Source organism: Oryx dammah, unplaced genomic scaffold (assembly GCF_014754425.2).
Source record: "Oryx dammah isolate SB20612 unplaced genomic scaffold, SCBI_Odam_1.1 HiC_scaffold_9, whole genome shotgun sequence".
NCBI lineage: Eukaryota > Metazoa > Chordata > Mammalia > Artiodactyla > Bovidae > Oryx > Oryx dammah.
In genome coordinates this window covers 16,755,484-16,774,790 of record NW_024070193.1, presented here as the reverse complement: position 1 = coordinate 16,774,790, position 19,307 = coordinate 16,755,484, and the positions used below count along the sequence as shown (strand labels likewise).

At 34.9% G+C, this 19,307-nt stretch overlaps 1 protein-coding gene across 2 annotated transcripts in view; it reads left to right on the top strand.

The window, feature by feature from the left end:
• Positions 1 to 19,307, top strand: part of DNAH12 (dynein axonemal heavy chain 12) — a 168,404-nt gene that overhangs the window by 8,719 nt on the left and 140,378 nt on the right. For both annotated transcript variants that reach the window (XM_040246424.1, XM_040246425.1), the window contains exons 3-11: positions 807 to 888; positions 1,078 to 1,104; positions 9,972 to 10,161; positions 10,774 to 10,846; positions 11,458 to 11,616; positions 11,827 to 12,022; positions 13,949 to 14,137; positions 15,944 to 16,100; positions 17,189 to 17,280. In XM_040246424.1, the coding sequence (XP_040102358.1) occupies positions 807 to 888; positions 1,078 to 1,104; positions 9,972 to 10,161; positions 10,774 to 10,846; positions 11,458 to 11,616; positions 11,827 to 12,022; positions 13,949 to 14,137; positions 15,944 to 16,100; positions 17,189 to 17,280 (1,165 nt within the window). The remainder of the gene's footprint in view (positions 1 to 806; positions 889 to 1,077; positions 1,105 to 9,971; positions 10,162 to 10,773; positions 10,847 to 11,457; positions 11,617 to 11,826; positions 12,023 to 13,948; positions 14,138 to 15,943; positions 16,101 to 17,188; positions 17,281 to 19,307) is intronic.

Below are 19,307 nucleotides of genomic sequence, written 5' to 3'. Positions count from 1 at the left end.
CCTTGGACTGCAAGGAGATCCAACCAGTCAAATCTAAAGGAAATCAGTCCTGAATATTCATTGAAAGGACTGATGCTGAAGCTGAAACTCCAATACTTTGACCACCTGATGCAAAGAACTGACTCATTTGAAAAGACCCTGATGCTGGGAAAGATTGAAGGCGAGGGGAGAAGGGGATGACAAAGGGTGAGATAGTTGGATGGCATCACCGACTCAGTGGACATGAGTTTGAGTAAACTCCAGGAGTTGGTGATGGGACAGGGAGGCCTGGCGTGCTGCAGTCCATGGAATCACAAAGAGTCGGACACAATTGAGTGACTGAACTGACTGATTATGTGCCAGATACTCTTCTGGGTATCAAGGATAAGGCAATGAATAAAATGGTTTACAACACATAATATGTCAAATGGTGCCAAGTAGTATGAAGCAAGGAAAGTGAGGATAACGTGGATGGATAGCGAAGGACGTGCTACTTAGTAAGGGTAAGGGAAATCTCTGACAAGGTGATGTTTGAATGGAGATAATACATATAAGGGCCCATATCAGATTAACTTAAAAATTGTGATGTTATAATTGAAAATTAGGGGCTATTATTTATAGTCTCCTTTTCAATTACACATGAATAATATGAAAATTAAAGACTCATTGATAATGGTAATTGAGATTTATTTTTTATAGAAAATTAAGATAAAGAACCCTTGAATATCTCTTAAGTATAATTGAAAAAATAATCAAATAATAATGTTTTAATGTATCTTAATATTATATTCAAGAGAGTCATACATTTTTCTAACTGTAAATTTCAGAATTGAAGGAGCCAAAAGGAATTTAGACAGAACACTGGGTAAAAGAACATCTTCATCACCAGAGCCAGATTATCCTCCAACTGTAGGTTTATATTTTCTCTTTAAAAACTGTTAATGATATACTATTTTAACTATTGTTTTAAGTCAATGTCAATATAAATAGTATTTTTAAATAATAATGCATATATTTAAAACTGTTTTTATTAAAAATAGTAAAATTACTTAAAAACTTTCTTGATTTAATTATATCTTATTTGTTTGCTTTTGACAGATGACCAGTGAAATTAAAAAGAAAGGAGTGAGTTGAATTTTTTATATTTCTTGTTTTGAAAACGTTCAAACTGTTACAGAGTAGTTCCTTCTAAGACCACCTGCTATATTCCATCCTAGAGAAGAATTTTAGAAGCAGATTATTTCCTTTGCCTAACGGAACAAGCATGTCATGATGACAATGCAGGTTTTACAAGTTACATTCTTGTTGCCATTCATTGTTTGAGGATTAATCGTAAATATTTTTTTGTTCTTATCCCAAAGAAAAAAATATTCAAAGTGGTAGTTATAAAGGAAATGCATTTCCATTTTTATCATGCTGATATTGATGTAATGATGACTGCTTATTTAGAATCTGTTGTGCGCTACTCACATGCTAGATGATAGAAATTAAAATAAAAAAAAAGACACTGAGTGCATGGGTGACAAAAGTGGAACCGTGACGTGCTTGTTGGAAAGATGATAACATGTAAAATTTATTTAGCAGTAAAGGATATGGAAAGTTATGGAGCTGGTTACACAAAAGAGAAATATATGAAGCATATTCCCAAATGGGGCTACAGGCTTTCTAAATCCCTTAAATTTCCCTCTCAGGATAGAGGACTAAGGGTACCTTCCTACCGACCGCTTATCTTTGGAAGAACCTCATTTTAGCTATTTCAAGTTTTTCTGTCTTTTAAAGTGTTCCTCTCCTCCCTCTGCCTCCCAACTTTTCTAGAGACTTTGGTTGTGGATTTTTCCCTTTACTAGGTGTAAGAACCCTAGTAAAAACAACTCCAAAACATTTATAAATATTTAATGTGAGGCTGGGTGAATGGCAAGTTATTTTTGGGTGTATGTGTTTAACATCCTCATTTTTTCATCTACAGTTTTGCCAAGTCTTACAATCCAAAGTAGGTAGCTGGGTATAAAATAATCATTCATTCTTAAAGCCACTGCTCTTGGCAACCTGGCTTCTAGGAACTTCACCACTTCATCACTAATTTCACTAATGACCACTAGTTGCCAAACCAAAAGGATGTTTTTCCAATATTTCTCTCCCTAGACCTCCAGGTAACTTTTTATTTATTTATTTATTTTTTAATTTTTTTTTTCAGGTAACTTTTTAAAACCTTTTATTTTTACATAATTGAATACTTGTTATCAATGTAACAGAATAGATGACTCAGAAATAGACCCACACAGCTATCAACAGTTGTTTCTGACAGAAGTGCAAAAAATCAGTTCAATGGAAAAAGGATAATTTTTTCAACAAACGGAGGGGAGCAATTGGAACCTCATTAAAAAAGAAAACAATGAAAGAAATAAACAACAAAAACCTTCAAACCTCAGCCTAAACTTTGCACCTTGAACAAAAATTAACTAAAAATTGATCATAGATTTAAATGTAAAACAAAACTATTAAAAAATCTTTTAGAAGAATCTCTAGGAGTAGGCAGAGAATTCTTAGACATGACATCAAAAGCTCAGTTCATATTAAGGACCTAAATGTAAGACTGGAAACCATAAAACTCCTAGAAGATAATATAGGCAGAACACTCATTAATATAAATAACAGCAATATTTTTTAGGATCTGTCTCTTAAGGCGAAGAAAGCAAAAGCAAAAATAAACAAATAGGTCCTAATTAAACTTAAAAACTTTTGCACAGCAAAACCATCAACAAAATGAAAACATTCCTACTGAATGGGAGAAAATATTTTGCAAATTATGTGACTGATAATGCATATAAACAGCTCATACAACTCAATATCAAAAAAATAAACAGCCTGGGACTTCCCTGCTGGTCCAGTGGTTAAGAATCTGCTTTCCAATGCAGGGAACACGAGTTCAATCTCTGGGCCGAGAACTAAGATCTCACATGCAGTGGGGCAACTAAGCCCGCATGCGACAGCTAAGACCTGATGCCACCAAATAGATAAATATTTTTAAAGACCTGATTTATAATGGGCAGAAGACCTGAGTAGACGTTTTTTCAAAGAAGACAGACAGATGGCCAATAGGCACATGATAATATGCTCAATATTTGTTCATTATTCATTCATCAGAGAAATATAAATGAAAACCACAATGAGATATCACATCATACCTGTCAGAATGGCAGTCATTAAAAAGACCACAAACAACCAACGTTGGTGAGGATGTAGAGAAAAGGGAACATTTGTACACTGCTGGTGGGAACATAAATTTGTGTGGCCACTATGGGAAACTGTGGCGGTTCTTCAAAAAACTGAAAAATAGAACTACCATATGACCCAGCAATTCTGGGTATACACCCTAAGAAAACAAAAACACTAAGTCAAAAAGATAAATGCACTCTAATGTTCACAATAGTATTATTTACGATAGCCATGTAAAAGAATGAAAAATTTCTATTTACATCACCAAGTGAAATGAGTCAAGCAGAGAAAGATAAATATTGTATACTTTCACTTATATGTGGAATCTAAAAAAATAAACGAAGGAACACAACAAAACAGAAACAGACTCACAGATATAGAGAAAGAACTCGTGGTTGCCAGTGGGGAGAGGAAAGGGAGGAGGAGCAAGACGGGGGTAGAGGATTAAGAGGTACAAACTACTGTATATAAAAAAGCTATAAGGATACATTGTACCACACAGGGAATATTGCTAATATTTTATAAAAACTTTAAATGGAGTATAATCTATAAAAATTTTTAATCATTATGTGGTACATCTGAAATTAATATATATTGTAAATCAACTATACCTTTTAAATAGCACAATCCATGGAAAAACCACTAAATTATATGTCATCATGGAGAAGAAAATGGCAACCCACTCCAGTATTCTTGCCTGGAGAATTCCATGGACAGAGGAACCTGGCGGCCTATAATCCATGGGGTTGCAGAGTCGAACGTGACTTAGTGACTAAAACAATAACAATATATGTCATCAAAATGAAAAACTATTCAATGTGAAAGACTGTTAAGAAGATGAAAAAACATGCTACATACTGCAATAACTTTTTGACAAATCACATATCCAACAAAGGATTTGAATTTAAAATATTTAAGAACTCTCAAAACTCAATAGTATAAAAATAATCCAGTTAGAAAATGAGTAAAAGACATGGATAGACATTTTACCAAAGAGGATATATGGATGGCAAATAAGCACACCAGATGCTCAATATCATTAACTATTAGGGAAATGTAAATTAAAATTATGACAAGTTAATCACTACGTACCCATTAGAATGGCTAAAAAAGAAATAATGACAATTCTAGCTGACTTTTGACACTGCTGAATATTCATTTCTTTTAAATGCCCTTATACTTATTTTTCTGTTTCTTTAAATGTTTCCCTGTCATCTTCATGGGTTTCTCTTCCTTGTTTGACTGTGGCTTGCTAGTTTTCCTTGACTCTTCCTGGATGATTCTCTTCTTGTTTCAAGTACCTTTCATATTTTGATGACTCCCATAGATTTTGATGCACAAATACCTCAAATTCAACATGTCAGGAAAAAATGAACTTACCAGTTTCTTCTGTAAGACTTCTATTCCTCTTTATTCTTTATTCTAATTATCACTATTTATCCAGTCACTCATGATTGAAGCACCAGTGTCTTAACTTCTTTTTCCCCCTTTCGCACTGCCCACCTGCCATATAGTTAGTCCCTGAATGCTATGAATATTTTTCCAATTAGTCCTCTTTTTGCCCTAGCCTTAGATTGGGCCTTCATCTTTTGCCCTGACTGTAGCAGCCATCAGTGGCTTCCCATAACCTATAGAATTAAATCTTAATGTGCATGCAAAGCTTTCTGTAATGCGACTCCTACCTACTCTCTTGCCTCTCCTCTTGCCACTCTCTCTATCATATCTTATGCTTCACCAACATGGACTGGCTTATTCATCCTTGAGGAAATATATCATTTCTCACCACACTGCTTTTGCCTGGCACATCCTCTCACCATCCATGCTTCTTTTTACCCAGCTGTATCTACTTCAACTCAGTTATCATCCCCAGGAAGTCTACCCTATTCCAATGGGTTTGGATAGATGGCTTCTTATTTGCTCCTATTATGTTAATACACTGCTTATTTTTGTTATTTTACTTAGCACATTGTTTTAGGTATTCCCTTGATCTTTTTATGTATTACAGTGATCTATTTTCTAGTTTTGAGGCTAGGAATTGCTTCTGTTTGAACATCTTTGTGTCTTTAACAACTATGTTATTGAGTACCAATAGTGGATACTCAATAAATGCTTGTTGAATTAAAAAATATAAATAATTATGTTCAATTAAATACAACAGGTATTGTGACAGAAGTATGAAGAGACTACAGTGGGGGCCTAAAGTAGGAAGTTTTCAAAAGAGACTTTGAAGCACGTAGTTTCACTTAGAAAAATCAGATATCTCTTTGCTGAAGCAAGAATGTATATTCCAGTTGTAAGCATCAAAAAAAAAAAAAATATATATATATATAATGGGGTAATTGGTGCTGTTTATTGGGATGACTGAGACTCAGATCAGAAAACTGAGTTTCTGATCTGTTTTCTATCTGATTAGAAACTAGGAGATCAAGGGATGTCTTTTGGCTATGCTGAATATTTCAGAAAGAAGTGAGTTCTAGAGATAAAGATGTAGAACACATCAACATACACAGTTTATATTTATGGTGATGAGACTAGGTGAAGTCACCTAGGGAAAGAAGAAAGAGTAAGAGTGAGGAGAAGATCAGGTTCACAACTAGACAGAGTCAGTCTGATAAGAGATTGGGGACCACCACAAGACTTTTAAGATCAAGCAGTGTATTAGTGGAATAGACATAGAAATAACCCTCTAGAAAAATTTTTGAGCAAGCAACTAATTGAAAAATCCTTTAAATTAGATGAAAAAATGTCCAACCAGGCCATTCCTTAAAAACTTATTATTTTGAAATAATTTCAGACATAAAAAATTGTAAAGAGTACAAAGTATTCTCCTATATATTCACTTGTTCTCATAATAGTAACATTCTTGTCTGCAACAATGATTACTATGGTGGTTGCCAGATAGTAATTTTCTTACCATTCTTTGTATGTTTTTTAGTTGGAATTTTGTATTAAGGAAGAACCTGGTCTTTTTTCTTTCTTCACTCATTCATTTATGTATCAGTATATGGGCTATGGGTTTCCCAGGTGGAGCTAATACTAAAGAACCTGCCTGCTAATGCAGGGGATGTAAGAGACGTGGGTTCAGTACCTGGGCCAGGAAGAACTCCTGGAGAAGGGAATGACTACCCACTCCAGCATTCTTGCCTGGAGAATTCCCTGGATAGAGGAGCCTTGTGGGCTACAGTCCAAAGGGTCAAAAAGAGTTGGACACAACTGAAGCAACTTAGCATGTGGGGCTATGGAGTCTTATTTTAGCTATTGAATTTAATATGTTGTTATTGTGGTCTATTTTGATGTTCAGCTGCCCCAAATTTGGCCACTGAGAGCACATCAAGTTGCCTCTTATGTTCTTTTTAGCTTATCCCATCAACACAATAAGATGTTCCAGCCTTATACGGTACTTTTCCTGTTCTAATCCTGAAATCATCATTTCTCCAAGGATTCTTGGATCTTTTTTAGTAGAGAATGGTATTTAGAAATTGGGGCATAAGTGTAAACTATGTAACTGAGATGTAGTTGCTTCTTGGTTCCTTCAACAGAAAAAGCCAGGAAATTATTTATCTACCTATCTACCTATGCATCCTTCCCTCTGTCATCTGTTTATCTTGAAAGCCTTGAGTTTATGCTGATGCCTCCTATTCCAATTCAAAACCACAGAGTTCTAGCCTTCCCTCTTTGCATGTTTGTTACTCCCTTTTCTCACATTCAGAAACATGAATTTTATGAACCATAATATATTTACTTATTTTACTAAGTTCTATAACACAGGTAAACAGTTTTTAAATTGCTAACTCACATGAGAAATCTACTCACTGTAGTTCAGTATTTGTCTATAGTTTTATGTACTTAGCTTGAAGGCGTATATCAAAATACTGTGTTCAAAAATTAGTTTGGTTAGTTCTATATTCCTTTCAATGTGGCTATGTTTTTAATTTGAAATCCATTTAGGTTTATTTGTTTCTTTCTTTTTCATTTTGGCTTTTGCCTCTCGTCCTTACTAATTTTCTTCATTCATGTTTTTGAGCGTGTGAAACAATAGCATATTTTAAAGTCAGAACTGCATCCAAATCTATACTCAAAGACGCATCCTTCATCCTTCTACCCTGTTCCTCCCCCCAGTACTTTCTCTCTGTTACAACCTACTCCCTTTAAAATAACTGATGATGTTGATTTCTGGTTTATCCTTTCTGTGTTTAATATTTCATGAAGAAATAGATAAATGTTCTTATTTTCCTTTTTGTCTTACACAAAATGCATCATACTATATTCTTTTGCATTGTAACTTCACAGTACACCCCAGAAATCCCCCCGTATACATTTATAGAGATCTACATTTTCTCCCAGCTTTATTGAGATGTAATGGACACTTAACATTGTGTAAGTTTAAGACTTAAGATGTGCTGACTTGATTTCCTCACTCATTTTAATTGCTGCACAGAACACACCAGTGTGTTATTTATTCAGCTGCTCTCAAATATTTCTAGCATTCTGTTGCAATGAATAACCTTGTGTAAGTGTGTTTTCATATTGTTGGAGGTGTATTTTCAATTTCTAGAAGTGGGACTTCTGGATCAATCTGTAGTTTAGTTAGAAACTGCAAAATTTCTCTCAAGAAGGTTTGTACCAGTTTGTGTTCCTACTTGCAGCTTGTGAGAGTGCTTGATTCACCATAGTCTTACCACAGAATATAGGGGTCATATTTTTTATTTTTTGTCAGTCTGAAAGGTGACAAATGGTATCTCAATGTAGTTTAAATTTGCTTTCTCTAATTATGAAGATCAAACACCTTTTCATATGGTTAAGAGCCATTTTCGTTAATATTTTTGTGAAATTGTGGTTCATATCTCCTGTTCATTTTCTATGTATTTTACCCTAACTTTTATTTAAAACTTTAACAAATTGTAATAAAACACACATAACATAAAATTTACCATCTTAACTATTTTAAAGTATATTGTTCAGTGGTATTAAGTATTTTCACATTGTTGTGCAACCAATCTCCAGAATATTTTCATCTTGCAAAACTGAAACTCTACACTCATTAAACACTCCCCATTTCCTTCTCCCCCTAGTCCCTTCCAAGTATCATTCTATTTTTTGTTTTACGTATTTGACTACACTAAATACCTCGTATAAATGAAATCATAAGGTATTTTTTGTCATTGGCTTATTTCATTTAGCATAATGTCCTCAACTTTTACTCAGCTCCTAAATTATTTTTTTCCAATGATAATTTCTTTTTATTTATTTATTTATTTATTTTTACTTTACAATTCTGTATTGGTTTTGGCATACATTGACATGAATCCACCACGGGTGTACATGCGTTCCCAAACATGAACCCCACCCCCACCCCCCTCCCCACAACATCTCTCTGGGTCATCCCCGCGTACCAGCCCCAAGCGTGCCATATCCTGCATCGGACATAGACTGGCAATTCGATTCTTACATGATATTATACATGTTTCAATGCCATTCTCCCAAATCATCTCACCCTCTCCCTCTCCCACTGAGTCCAAAAGTCCGCTATACACATCTGTGTCTTTTTTGCTGTCCTGCATACAGGGTCATCATTGCCATCTTTCTAAATTCCATATATATGTTTTAAGCATTCTTTCCATTTTATTTGAGATATATTTTCTCCCAGACTGTCAGCTATCTTTTGACCTCTTTTATTATGATGGGGTTTTGCCATGAAAGCATTTTAATTTTATGCAGTCAGAATTTGTTAATTATTTTTTTTCTTTTCTATACCTGGAATTTGAATCATAGTTATGAAGTTTTCCCCTACACTGAAATGTAGAAGAATTTTATCAATTTTTTCTAGGCCTTGTAGAGTTTTATTGTTTCAGTTATTTCCTAACCTATGTGGAATTCATTCTTCTGTATGTTGGAAGATATCTGTTAAATTAATATTTTTCCAAATGGCTGACCAGTTTTTCCAGAAGTATTTATTAAAATCATCTTTGCTTCAGTGGTTTTGGGTGCTACATTTATTATATGCTACATTTTCCTATGTGTTGTATCTATTTCTGGACTTTTTTTTTTTTTTCCAGTGGTCTATTCATGTACCTATATCACACTATTCTCATTAGGGAGACTTTATAGTATGTTTTAATGTCTCCTAAGACAAGTTCTTCTTTGTAAATTTTCTTTCTCAGGGATTTCTTGGCTATTCTCACATGTTTATTTTTCTACTTGAACTTTAAGCTCAACTTGTCCAGTTCCTTAAAAATGTGTGTAGATACTTTTATTGGTACTGCATTAAATTGGGGAACAAAGTAAAATTTTTGTGATGTTAAAACATCTTTACCAATCTGAAGTACTATCTTTCCATTTGTTTATGTCTATTTTTGTCAGACTACTCTTTGTTATGGGAGAATTTATGAAATTATATTATGATGCTGTGGTACCAGAATACTATCTCCAAGAGATTGGGGCTTTGTTTACTATTATATCCTGAATATTTGGAACAATACCTTTATATTTGTTGAATTAATGAATATTTGTTAAATGAAGGAATAGTAAGTTAGCAAAGGATATTTGTTTTGCCTTGAAAAGTGAAGAGTATACTAAAAACATTAGTTTGGAGAGAACTCATCATAAATAAATATATAAAATAGCTTCTTTGTAGGTTGTACTTTGGGGTGAAATATTTTTATTTTAAAAACATGTTATTTTTCATAATATTTTTATTCCAAAGTGCTGCATTCGCACATATATCATTGAGAGGGTACACCATTTAGAATATTTATTTTTTCTTATTATATTCTCAGTTCAACTATATTTATTTGAAGCAATGTGTAGAGAGTAGTCCAATAGTACCTATTCAGCAGGAATGGCTGGATCACATGTTAATGTTGGTACCTGAGTCTTTGAAGGAAGGGAAGGAACGAGAAGAACTTGTTCAAAGTCTCATAAATGAGGTGTCACGTGATTTTGAAAAAAGCATGAAGAGATATTTGGGTAAGTAGCATTTAACACACACCAAGCTTACTTGTTCCCCTGCCTATCCCAATCAAAAGCAGAAATGTGAATAATAAACATTATATGTTTAGCTGAATGTATTTTTAGAGTTTTAATTTTGAGCCTATAATCAAATCTTTGTAATTCATGGGCACCGGTTTTAAGGGCACTTTTGTGATTTTTAATGTGCTTATTAATTAATAGTTTTTTAACTTTTTACTTTGTCTTTATGGTTGTAGTTATGCTACTTATAGGACTGTAAGAAAGTATTAGTGTGTTTGGGGAGATTTATTAGAGAAATAACCTTTGAAAATTTTAATTGGATTAATTTTTTAAGTTATTATGCCAGTGACTTTGGTATAGATACAGTGAAAATAGTTGAGGACTTATTCAAGCTTTACTATATTTAAATTCACTTTCAAAGTAGGGCCAAAATAGTACAAAAAGCTTAATTTTGTTTCAAATAAGGGACTTTTTTCTTATACTCATTTTGATGTATATTAAACTATACTACTCATTTTCAAAAGTTGAAACTTTGATTTCAGTAGGTCTTGCAAAGATTTTCAAGAAGTATTTATCTATCTATAAAATACTCTTTTTCTTTTTTTTTAGTGAGAAGTGTTCTCGTGAGACCTGATATAAATTGGCTTGAAGACGAAGGTGGCCCTTTACCTGAATCCCCTGTGTGAGTAAATCTTTTAAAAAACAGTACTGCATCTAGTTTTTGATAACAGACTGAAAATAAACTGATAGATCTTACATTCAAGGCTAAAATTATGAAGCTCAAAAGTGTTTTCAAAACATGTAAAAGAATTGTAATACTGTTTTTTTTTCCCTCCCCTAAATGTATCCTCTTCATTGGACTTACCTAGTTGTTGATTATACACTTATGAGAACCTTTATAGATGTATAACTCAATTTGGTCTTTCATAAGTAAGCTTTGGTGTATGCCAGACAGATTTCTCCATCTCTTCTCCCTAATCCTAAGGACCAAGTTTGTTTATGTAGGGTGACTGAGTCAGAGTACAGTGGAAGTTAAGGAACTCATGCATGGCCCATCAGCCTTCCTTGTGCACTAATGATCTCTTTATTCTCTCTGAAGACAATGATCTCTCAAGATCTTGATGTATTTTTGTTACATGCCTATCTACTAAGTTTCCCATTGCTGACCACATTTCTCTCTTCTCAATCCCTGGTCTTCTCACTTTGATACTAATTCTATGCCATAAATATTACTTACTAAAATTTAGAATGTGTCATTTGAATCTTGTTTGATACAGTGTTTTGCTTTTCCAGAGGCCTGGATTATTCTAAGCCTTGGCATTCTAACTACCTGCAGACAAGAAACCAAATATTAGCTAATTTGCACATTGTTCATCCAACCATGAAAATATTACTGGACCTTGGTTATACAACATTTGCCAATACGGTTTTGCTAGACTTAACTGGAATTAGGTAAATTCCCATATTTATTAATTAATTAACATTTAAAATTTGAATGTCTTCTGCTTGAGTCTTTATATTTTTGACTGTATAATTTTTATAACTGATAAATATTTAGAAGTTTTTACATTAAAAATTTTTCTTAGTTTATCTTACTTGCTTCACTTATTTTGTATCATGACCAGTTTGTTTGCTTTAAATCATTTTTTTTCTCATAAATAGAGGTAAAGGCCCAATTGATTGTGAATCACTAAGAAATGATTTATCAATACAAGCTAGAAAGGCAGAAGAGAAGATAATGAACATTTGGTATCCAAAGGTTATAAATCTCTTTACCAAGAAGGAGGCACTAGAAGGCATTAAACCTGAGAAACTGGATGCATTTTATAACTGCGTTTCCACACTTATGTCAAATCAGGTAAATAGATTTTGCATATTTTAAATGATAATGTTATTAAAGTTAATTTAGCATTTTATGAGGTCGGGAGAAGGCAATGGCAACCCACTCCAGTACTCTTGCCTGGAAAATCCCATGGGTGGAGGAGCCTGGTCGGCTGCAGTCCATGGGGTCACTAAGAGTCGGACACGACTGAGTGACTTCACTTTCACTTTTCACTTTCCTGCATTGGAGAAGGAAATGGCAACCCACTCCACTGTTCTTGCCTGGAGAATCCCAGGAACGGGGGAGCCTGGTGGGCTGCCGTCTATGGAGTCGCACAGAGTCGGACACAACATTATATAGCAGCAGCAGTGCTATATAATTATTTTGAAATAAAGTAAGAGAGACTTTTACTAGTTTAACTGAACAATACTTCATTTCTGGAAGCAGTGTAAAATGAGAGGTAACTCTAGCATTATGTGTCAATATTATGAGTGATTACTGGACTCATGCTTAAAGGCTATAAGCTAATTATCTATAGCTTTATTAAAGTAAATTAATAAAAGGACTATCCTAGAGAACATATTTTTGAACTTATGAAATTCTAGGTTAATTGATTATCATTTTGTTCTTAGTAAAATCTTGATTTGAAATGTTATTGATCATTTTTAAATGACAGATGTTATGAATTTTATACAGTTATTTTATTGGCTCCTTGAATTTTTACTATTGTAGAAATATAACCCTAGAAAAACAGTTTTGAATAAAAAGTTTTCCTTTTTGTAAAGATCTCCAAAGATTCCATAAATTTTGCCTTTTTAAAGGTAATAAAATGGCAACCCACTCCAGTATTCTTGCCTGGAGAATCCCATGGACGGAGGAACCTGATGGACTACAGTCCGTGGGGTCACAAAGAGTCAGACACGACCGAGCGACTTCACTTTCACTTTCATACATATATATATGAATCTGATATGTAACACTGTAATGAATATACATGATTTCATTTTTACCTTTAGCCTCTTAAGAGGACTATGATTATATGATAAGAAGTTAGATGAAAAATGTTGTGAAGGTTATTTAAATCTATGTTTGTCTACTTTGTTTACATTTCTAATAATTGGTTATAAATAAGAAAGTATTACTCATCCTTTAGTAACTTATAGTGCACATTTCTAAGTTCCAGTGGCTTCACTCTCAAGTAATGGTATGCTGGAAATCTGATGCTCCAGGGGAAAAAAATCCTGATTTGTAGTGTTTGCCTGTTTCCATGGTATAAATATTCCTACCATGGCGATTTTCAGGCATCCAAGAGTTTAGTATCTGGCTCACAGAATTCTTGAATGTTTAACGATTAGCTCTTGTAATTGTAGGAGCTAGCTTTAGTACATCACTCTCACTTGCCCCAAATACATATCACCTCACGAAAGTAAAAATGAAAAGTGAAAGTTGCTCAGTCATGTCTGATTCTTTGTGACCCCATGGAATTCTCCAGGCCAGAATACTGGAGTGGGTAGCTTTTCCCTTCTGCAGGGGATCTTCCCAACCCAGGGATGGAACCCAAGTCTCCTGCACTGCAGACGGATTGTCTACTAGCTGAGCCACAAGGGAAGCTCATCACCTCATGACACACCCAAACTGGATTTTAGGTCTCTCCACCCCTCAGTCTTTCCCATGCTGTTGGGTCTTCTGGAACTTTTTCTGTACCAGGGACAAAATTACTAAAGAATGTGGAAGATTCTAAGTTGCCATTTTAAGAATGTTGATATTCTATAGAAAAATTAAAGTTTGCATATATTGTTCTATTTTAAACTGTATTAAGAAGATATTGTGCTGAATGAAGATAATTTTCAGGACTAAATGGATTGGTAAAATGAATTAATTATAGGCAATAGCTCACTGATTTAAACTTTTAGTTAAATGTTTGTACTTTCTAAAGTAGTAATAACTTATGGTATCATACAGCTAAAAGATCTCTTAAAGAGAACTGTAGAAGGATTTGTAAAACTCTTTGACCCAGAAGATCAACGAAGACTGCCCATATTTAAGATGGAATTGACCTTTGATGATGATAAAATGGAATTTTATCCTACTTTTCAAGATTTGGAAGATGTTGTCTTTGGTTTGGTTGAGCGAATAGCTGAAGCTCTGCAGGTAAGTCTTTATCCTTATTCATTGGGTTTATTTTTTTTTTTAATTTTTATTGAAGTATAATTGATTTACAATGTCATTAGTTTCAAATGTACAGTAAAATGAATCAGTTATACATATACGTATATCCACTTTTTTTTTTTTAAAGATTCTTTCTCCATGTGTATCATTACAGAGTACTGAGTAGAGTTCCCTGTGCTATACAGAGGTCCTCATTAGTTATCTATTATATATAAATATACACATGTACATACGTATATGTATTAGTGTGTATATGTCAATCCCAACCTCTCAATTTATCCCTCCACCCCCTTACCCTCTAGTAGCCAAGAGCTTTTTTTCTATATCTGTGACCCTACTCATCAGATTTCTTTTCAGTTCAGTTCAGTTGTCAGTCGTGTCCAACTTTTTGCAACCTGGTGGACTGCAGCACACCAGATTTCCCTGTCCATCACCAACTACCAGAGCTTGCTCAAACTCATGTCCATTGAGTTGGTGATGCCATCCAACCATCTCATCCTTTATCATCCCCTTCTCCTGCCTTCAATCTTACCCAGCATCAGGATCTTTTCCAATGAGTCAGTTCTTCGCATCAGGTGGCCAAAGTATTGGAGGTTCAGCTTCAGCATCAGTGCCTCCAATAAATATTCAGGACTGATTTCCTTTAGAAGTGACTGGTTGGATCTCCTTGCAGTCCAAGGGACTCTCAAGAGTCTTCTTCAACACTTCAGTTCAAAAGCATCAATTCTTCGGCGCTCAACTTTCTTTATAGTCTAACTTGACTACTGGAAAAACCATAACTTGACTAGATGGACCTTTGTTGGCAAACTAATGTCTCTTCTTTTAAATGTGCTGTCTAGGTTGGTCATAGCTTTTCTTCCAAGGAGCAAGTGTCTTTTAATTTCATGGCTGCAGTCACCATCTGCAGTGATTTTGGAGCCCCAAACAGTAAAGTCTGTCACTGTTGCTATTGTTTCCCCATCTATTTGCCATGAAGTGATGGGACCAGATGCCATGATCTTAGTTTTTTGCATATTGAGTTTTAAGTCAGCTTTTTCACTCTCCTCTTTCACTTTCATCAAGAGGCTCTTTAGTTCTTCTTTGCTTTCTGCCATAAAGGTGATGTCATATGGCTCTTTTTAAAACTTTTTAGTTCCTTTAGAGAAGGAAATGGCAACCCACTCCAGTATTCTTGCCTGGAGAATCCCAGGGACGGGGGAGCCTGGCGGGCTGCCGTCCATGGGGTCGCACAGAGTCGGCACGACTGAACCAACTTAGCAGCAGCAGCAGTAGTTGAATATAAGCTCTATAAAATGTATATGTACATAACTTGTTGTTTTCTTTTCATCCTCCAAATTTTTGTAAGTTAAAAGTGCTTTCTCTTTGAGAAAGTTTCCTGGCTTGAGATGACATTTTTCTTTTTAGAACTTTTATTGTGGTTATGAATTAATATATATATTAATTTTTATGTTGTAGTTATGAATATATATATATTTACAAATGGATATTTTATATGTTTCATGTTCCCTACTGAATTGTGAATTTCTTAAGGACAAGATCGAAGTGATGTGTGTTCTTTCTAGAGCTTTCTAATACGATCACTTCAACATTGTAATTCCTTATAGATATTTGTTGAATAATAAAAAAATAAGCCAACTAAGGTTTTATATTTTAAATCATTATTTTGTATCAAGTTATATTTTCCTGGACCATTGAAACCTGAAATGAATTTAAGTATAATATAAGATCTATATATAGATCAACTGTATAGATATTTATTTCATGAATTGTCATTTTTATATCTGTTAGAATGTCCAAACAGTACCCTCTTGGCTATCAGGAACTTCAACACCTGTGAATGTTGACACAGAACTTCCTGAACACGTGTTAGAATGGGCTCTTGATACGCTGAAGGTGGCAGTACATCATAACTTAGAAGGCGCAAGAAAACATTATGAGACATATGGTATATATGACACAAATATTATATCTTTTTTTGTGATAAAAAATGCCATTTAATTTTACTAGAATTTTGTCAGGTATTTGGTTGTCTGGATCTGTTATGAAAGACCAGAGAGAGCAGGAAGTGAGCATAGGCATGGCTTCTGACACAGTCATGGATCAAACCCAAGAAACTTGAATTCTGTTACTCAGTCCAAAGGGTGAATATTAACTGGAGCAGGGTCATAAAGTCAAAACATAGAAAGAAAGGATGTTAATACAAGCAGAAAGTTAAAACAAGGGCAAAAGCAAGGTAATTTCTAGCAATTTCAGCTTAATCATCTCTTCAAGTATGTTATGGGGTCAGGATAAATAGGTATTATTTGACATTCTATTAACCAAAACCTTTTATTAACTGGCTTATCTGTGAAAGTGTTAGTCACTCAGTCATGTCCGACTCTTTGCAGCCCCATGAACTGTAGCTTTCCAGGCTCCTCTGTCCATGGAGTTCTCCAGGCAAGAAAAATGAAGTGGCTTGCCATTTTTTACTCTAGGGGATCTTCCTGACCCAGGGATTGAACTGACATCTCCTGCAGTGGCAGGCAGATTCTTAACTACTGCACCATCTGGTAAGCCCTTAAAAGCATTAGTTCAGAGTAGTGTTGAAAATGTTAGTCACACAGTTGTGTGCGACTCTTTGTGACCCCATGGACTGTAGCCCACCAGGCTCAGGCTTCTTTGTCTATGGAATTCTCCAGGCAAGAATACTAGAGTAGGTAGTCATTCCCTTCTCCAAGGGATCTTCCCAACCCAAGGATCGAACCCAGGTCTCCCATATTACAGGCAGATTTTTATTGTCTGAGTTACCAAGGAAGATTTATCTGTACCTCTAAGTTATTTTATATAAACTATTATTTTTATTTTAAAAGTCTACTTTTAATCTCATTTGCTTGTTAGCTTTATTTTGTTATTATATCTATTCCTGTTAATGTATGTTATTAGTCTATAATAATATTTAATTGAATAGGCTGCTCTAGTCTATGACTGTATAAAAAGCACTTTATCTTTTTAAAAGAGTGTAATTGAGATTTAAATTAGATTATTAATTTTCAGTTGAAAAGTACAGTTGGCTCATTGATGGGACTGCTGTTAAGCTGATAGAGACTTTTCAGGCAGAGGATCATACTTTTGATGAATACACAAAGGTATGTGTTAATTCTGTTTTTCATTAATTTTTTTTGAATTTATTTTTAAAATTAAGATTTTTTATTCTAAAAAATAAATGCATTGGTCTGAGTTAATAGAATTTCTTATTCAAAACACCATTCTAGTAAACTCATATGTTTATCTAATAATTCCCTTATTCATTTAGCTCATTCATTGATTCAACAAAAATAACTTTTCATCACATTCAGACACATAGCAATATTTTGGTTATGCAAAAATAAATAATATATGAACATTATCCCAAAGAGCTTATATTGGACATGAAACCAGACATAGAAATAACAACTGTGAAAGTAAAAGTTGATTAGTCGTGTCCCACTCTTTGCCACCCATGGACTATACAGTGGGTAGCCTATCCCTTCTCCAGGGCATCTTCCCGATCCAGTAATCAAACTGGAGTCTTCTAAATTGCAGGAGGATTCTTTGCTAACTCCACTATCATGGAAGCCCAACTGTAATATATTTAAATTAGTACTAGGATGGAGATAGGGACAAAGTGGTATGGAACCTCAGAAGAAGGAATGGCTACTTTTGCGTCGGTAAATTGATGAAGAAGTGAAAAGTGGGCTGGGCTTTGAAATACATGTTTATAGGTGAAGAAGAGAGGAAATGTAACATAAGACAGGGCCAAAAGTATTTAGAGGTGTTCAGAGAACGTTGAATAAACCCCAAATGGCTGAGGAATGAACAGAGGAGCGTGGTGGGGCTACATTTCATGGGTTGGGAAAGAGCTGGACACAACTGAGTGGCTGAGTGCACAAGTACAGCTGAAGAATAGGTAGTTAGGAATACAATATCTAAGGTATTTTGTGTTTCTGTACAAATTTTAGAATAATTGTGTTCTAGTTCTGTGAAAAATTCCATTAATACTTTAAAAAATATTTATTTTTATTTATTTATTTGGCTGCTTTGGGTCTTAGCTGTGGCACACGGGATCTTCAAGCATCCTGTGGGAATCTTTCATGGCCTCTACACTGAAAACTCAGGTCTTAACCACTGGAATGCTAGGGAAGTCCCTGACTGTGTTTTTTTTTAATTATTATTTTGTTTTGTTTTGTTTTACCAGTGTATGGGTCCTGCTTTCTTGTTTTTTTTTATGTCTCATAATTTTCTGTTGGAATTCGGACATTTTAGGTAATATACTGTAGCAACTCCAGGCACTGGTCTCCCTTCCAGTTTGCTGTTTTTATTAGCTTGTTTATTTGTTTAGAGACTGGGCAGATTATTTTAGTGAAGTCTATTTTGCTCCCCACACCCTCCGAAGTACCAAGTGCTGCTCCTCAGGGAGCCACAGCGTTGGGCATGCCAAAGTCATCCTGGAAAGGCCATGGTTTCAAATGTCTTTCTTCTTTCCTTCTCTGGCTATACGTAGCTGTTAGTCTTCACTTACTGCTGGTTAATTGCTGTGTTGTTTTCAACAATTCCATAGAGGTATAAGTTGCTCTACTGTAATCAAATTCAGACTCCCTTGAAAAAGCAGTTGTGAGTCAGTGTTTGATAGTTATTCTACCCCAGGAGGGATCCTACCGACAGTCTCCTTCCCTGGCTCTTTCTCTCAAACTAGCTGGTCTATGATTTAGCCTGAATCTTCACCAAATCACTGAATCTTCCTCACAGTTGCTCCTTACCACAGCCTCCACTGTTTTTGAGGGCACAGTTAGGCTTGAATTTTTCCATGTTCTGTTGCAACTGAAGTCAATTCCTTTGGGAAAAGATTAGGAGGTGTCTATTTTATGGCATGCTTTTCCTTCACTTCCAGGCAAAATGTCTGAGCCAAGGCCTTGGAGCTGGGAATGGGAATAGTGACAGGCTTCTCTCAGTGACAATCCCACTGAAGAAGTCACGCACTCAATGGAGTGTGTGCATTCTAAGTCACTTCAGTCATATCTGACTCTTTGAGACCCTGTGGACTGTAGTCTGCCAGGCTCCTCTGTCCATGGGATTTTCCAGGCAAGAATACTGGAGTGGGTTACCATTTCCTTCTCCAGGAGATCTTCCAGGGAAT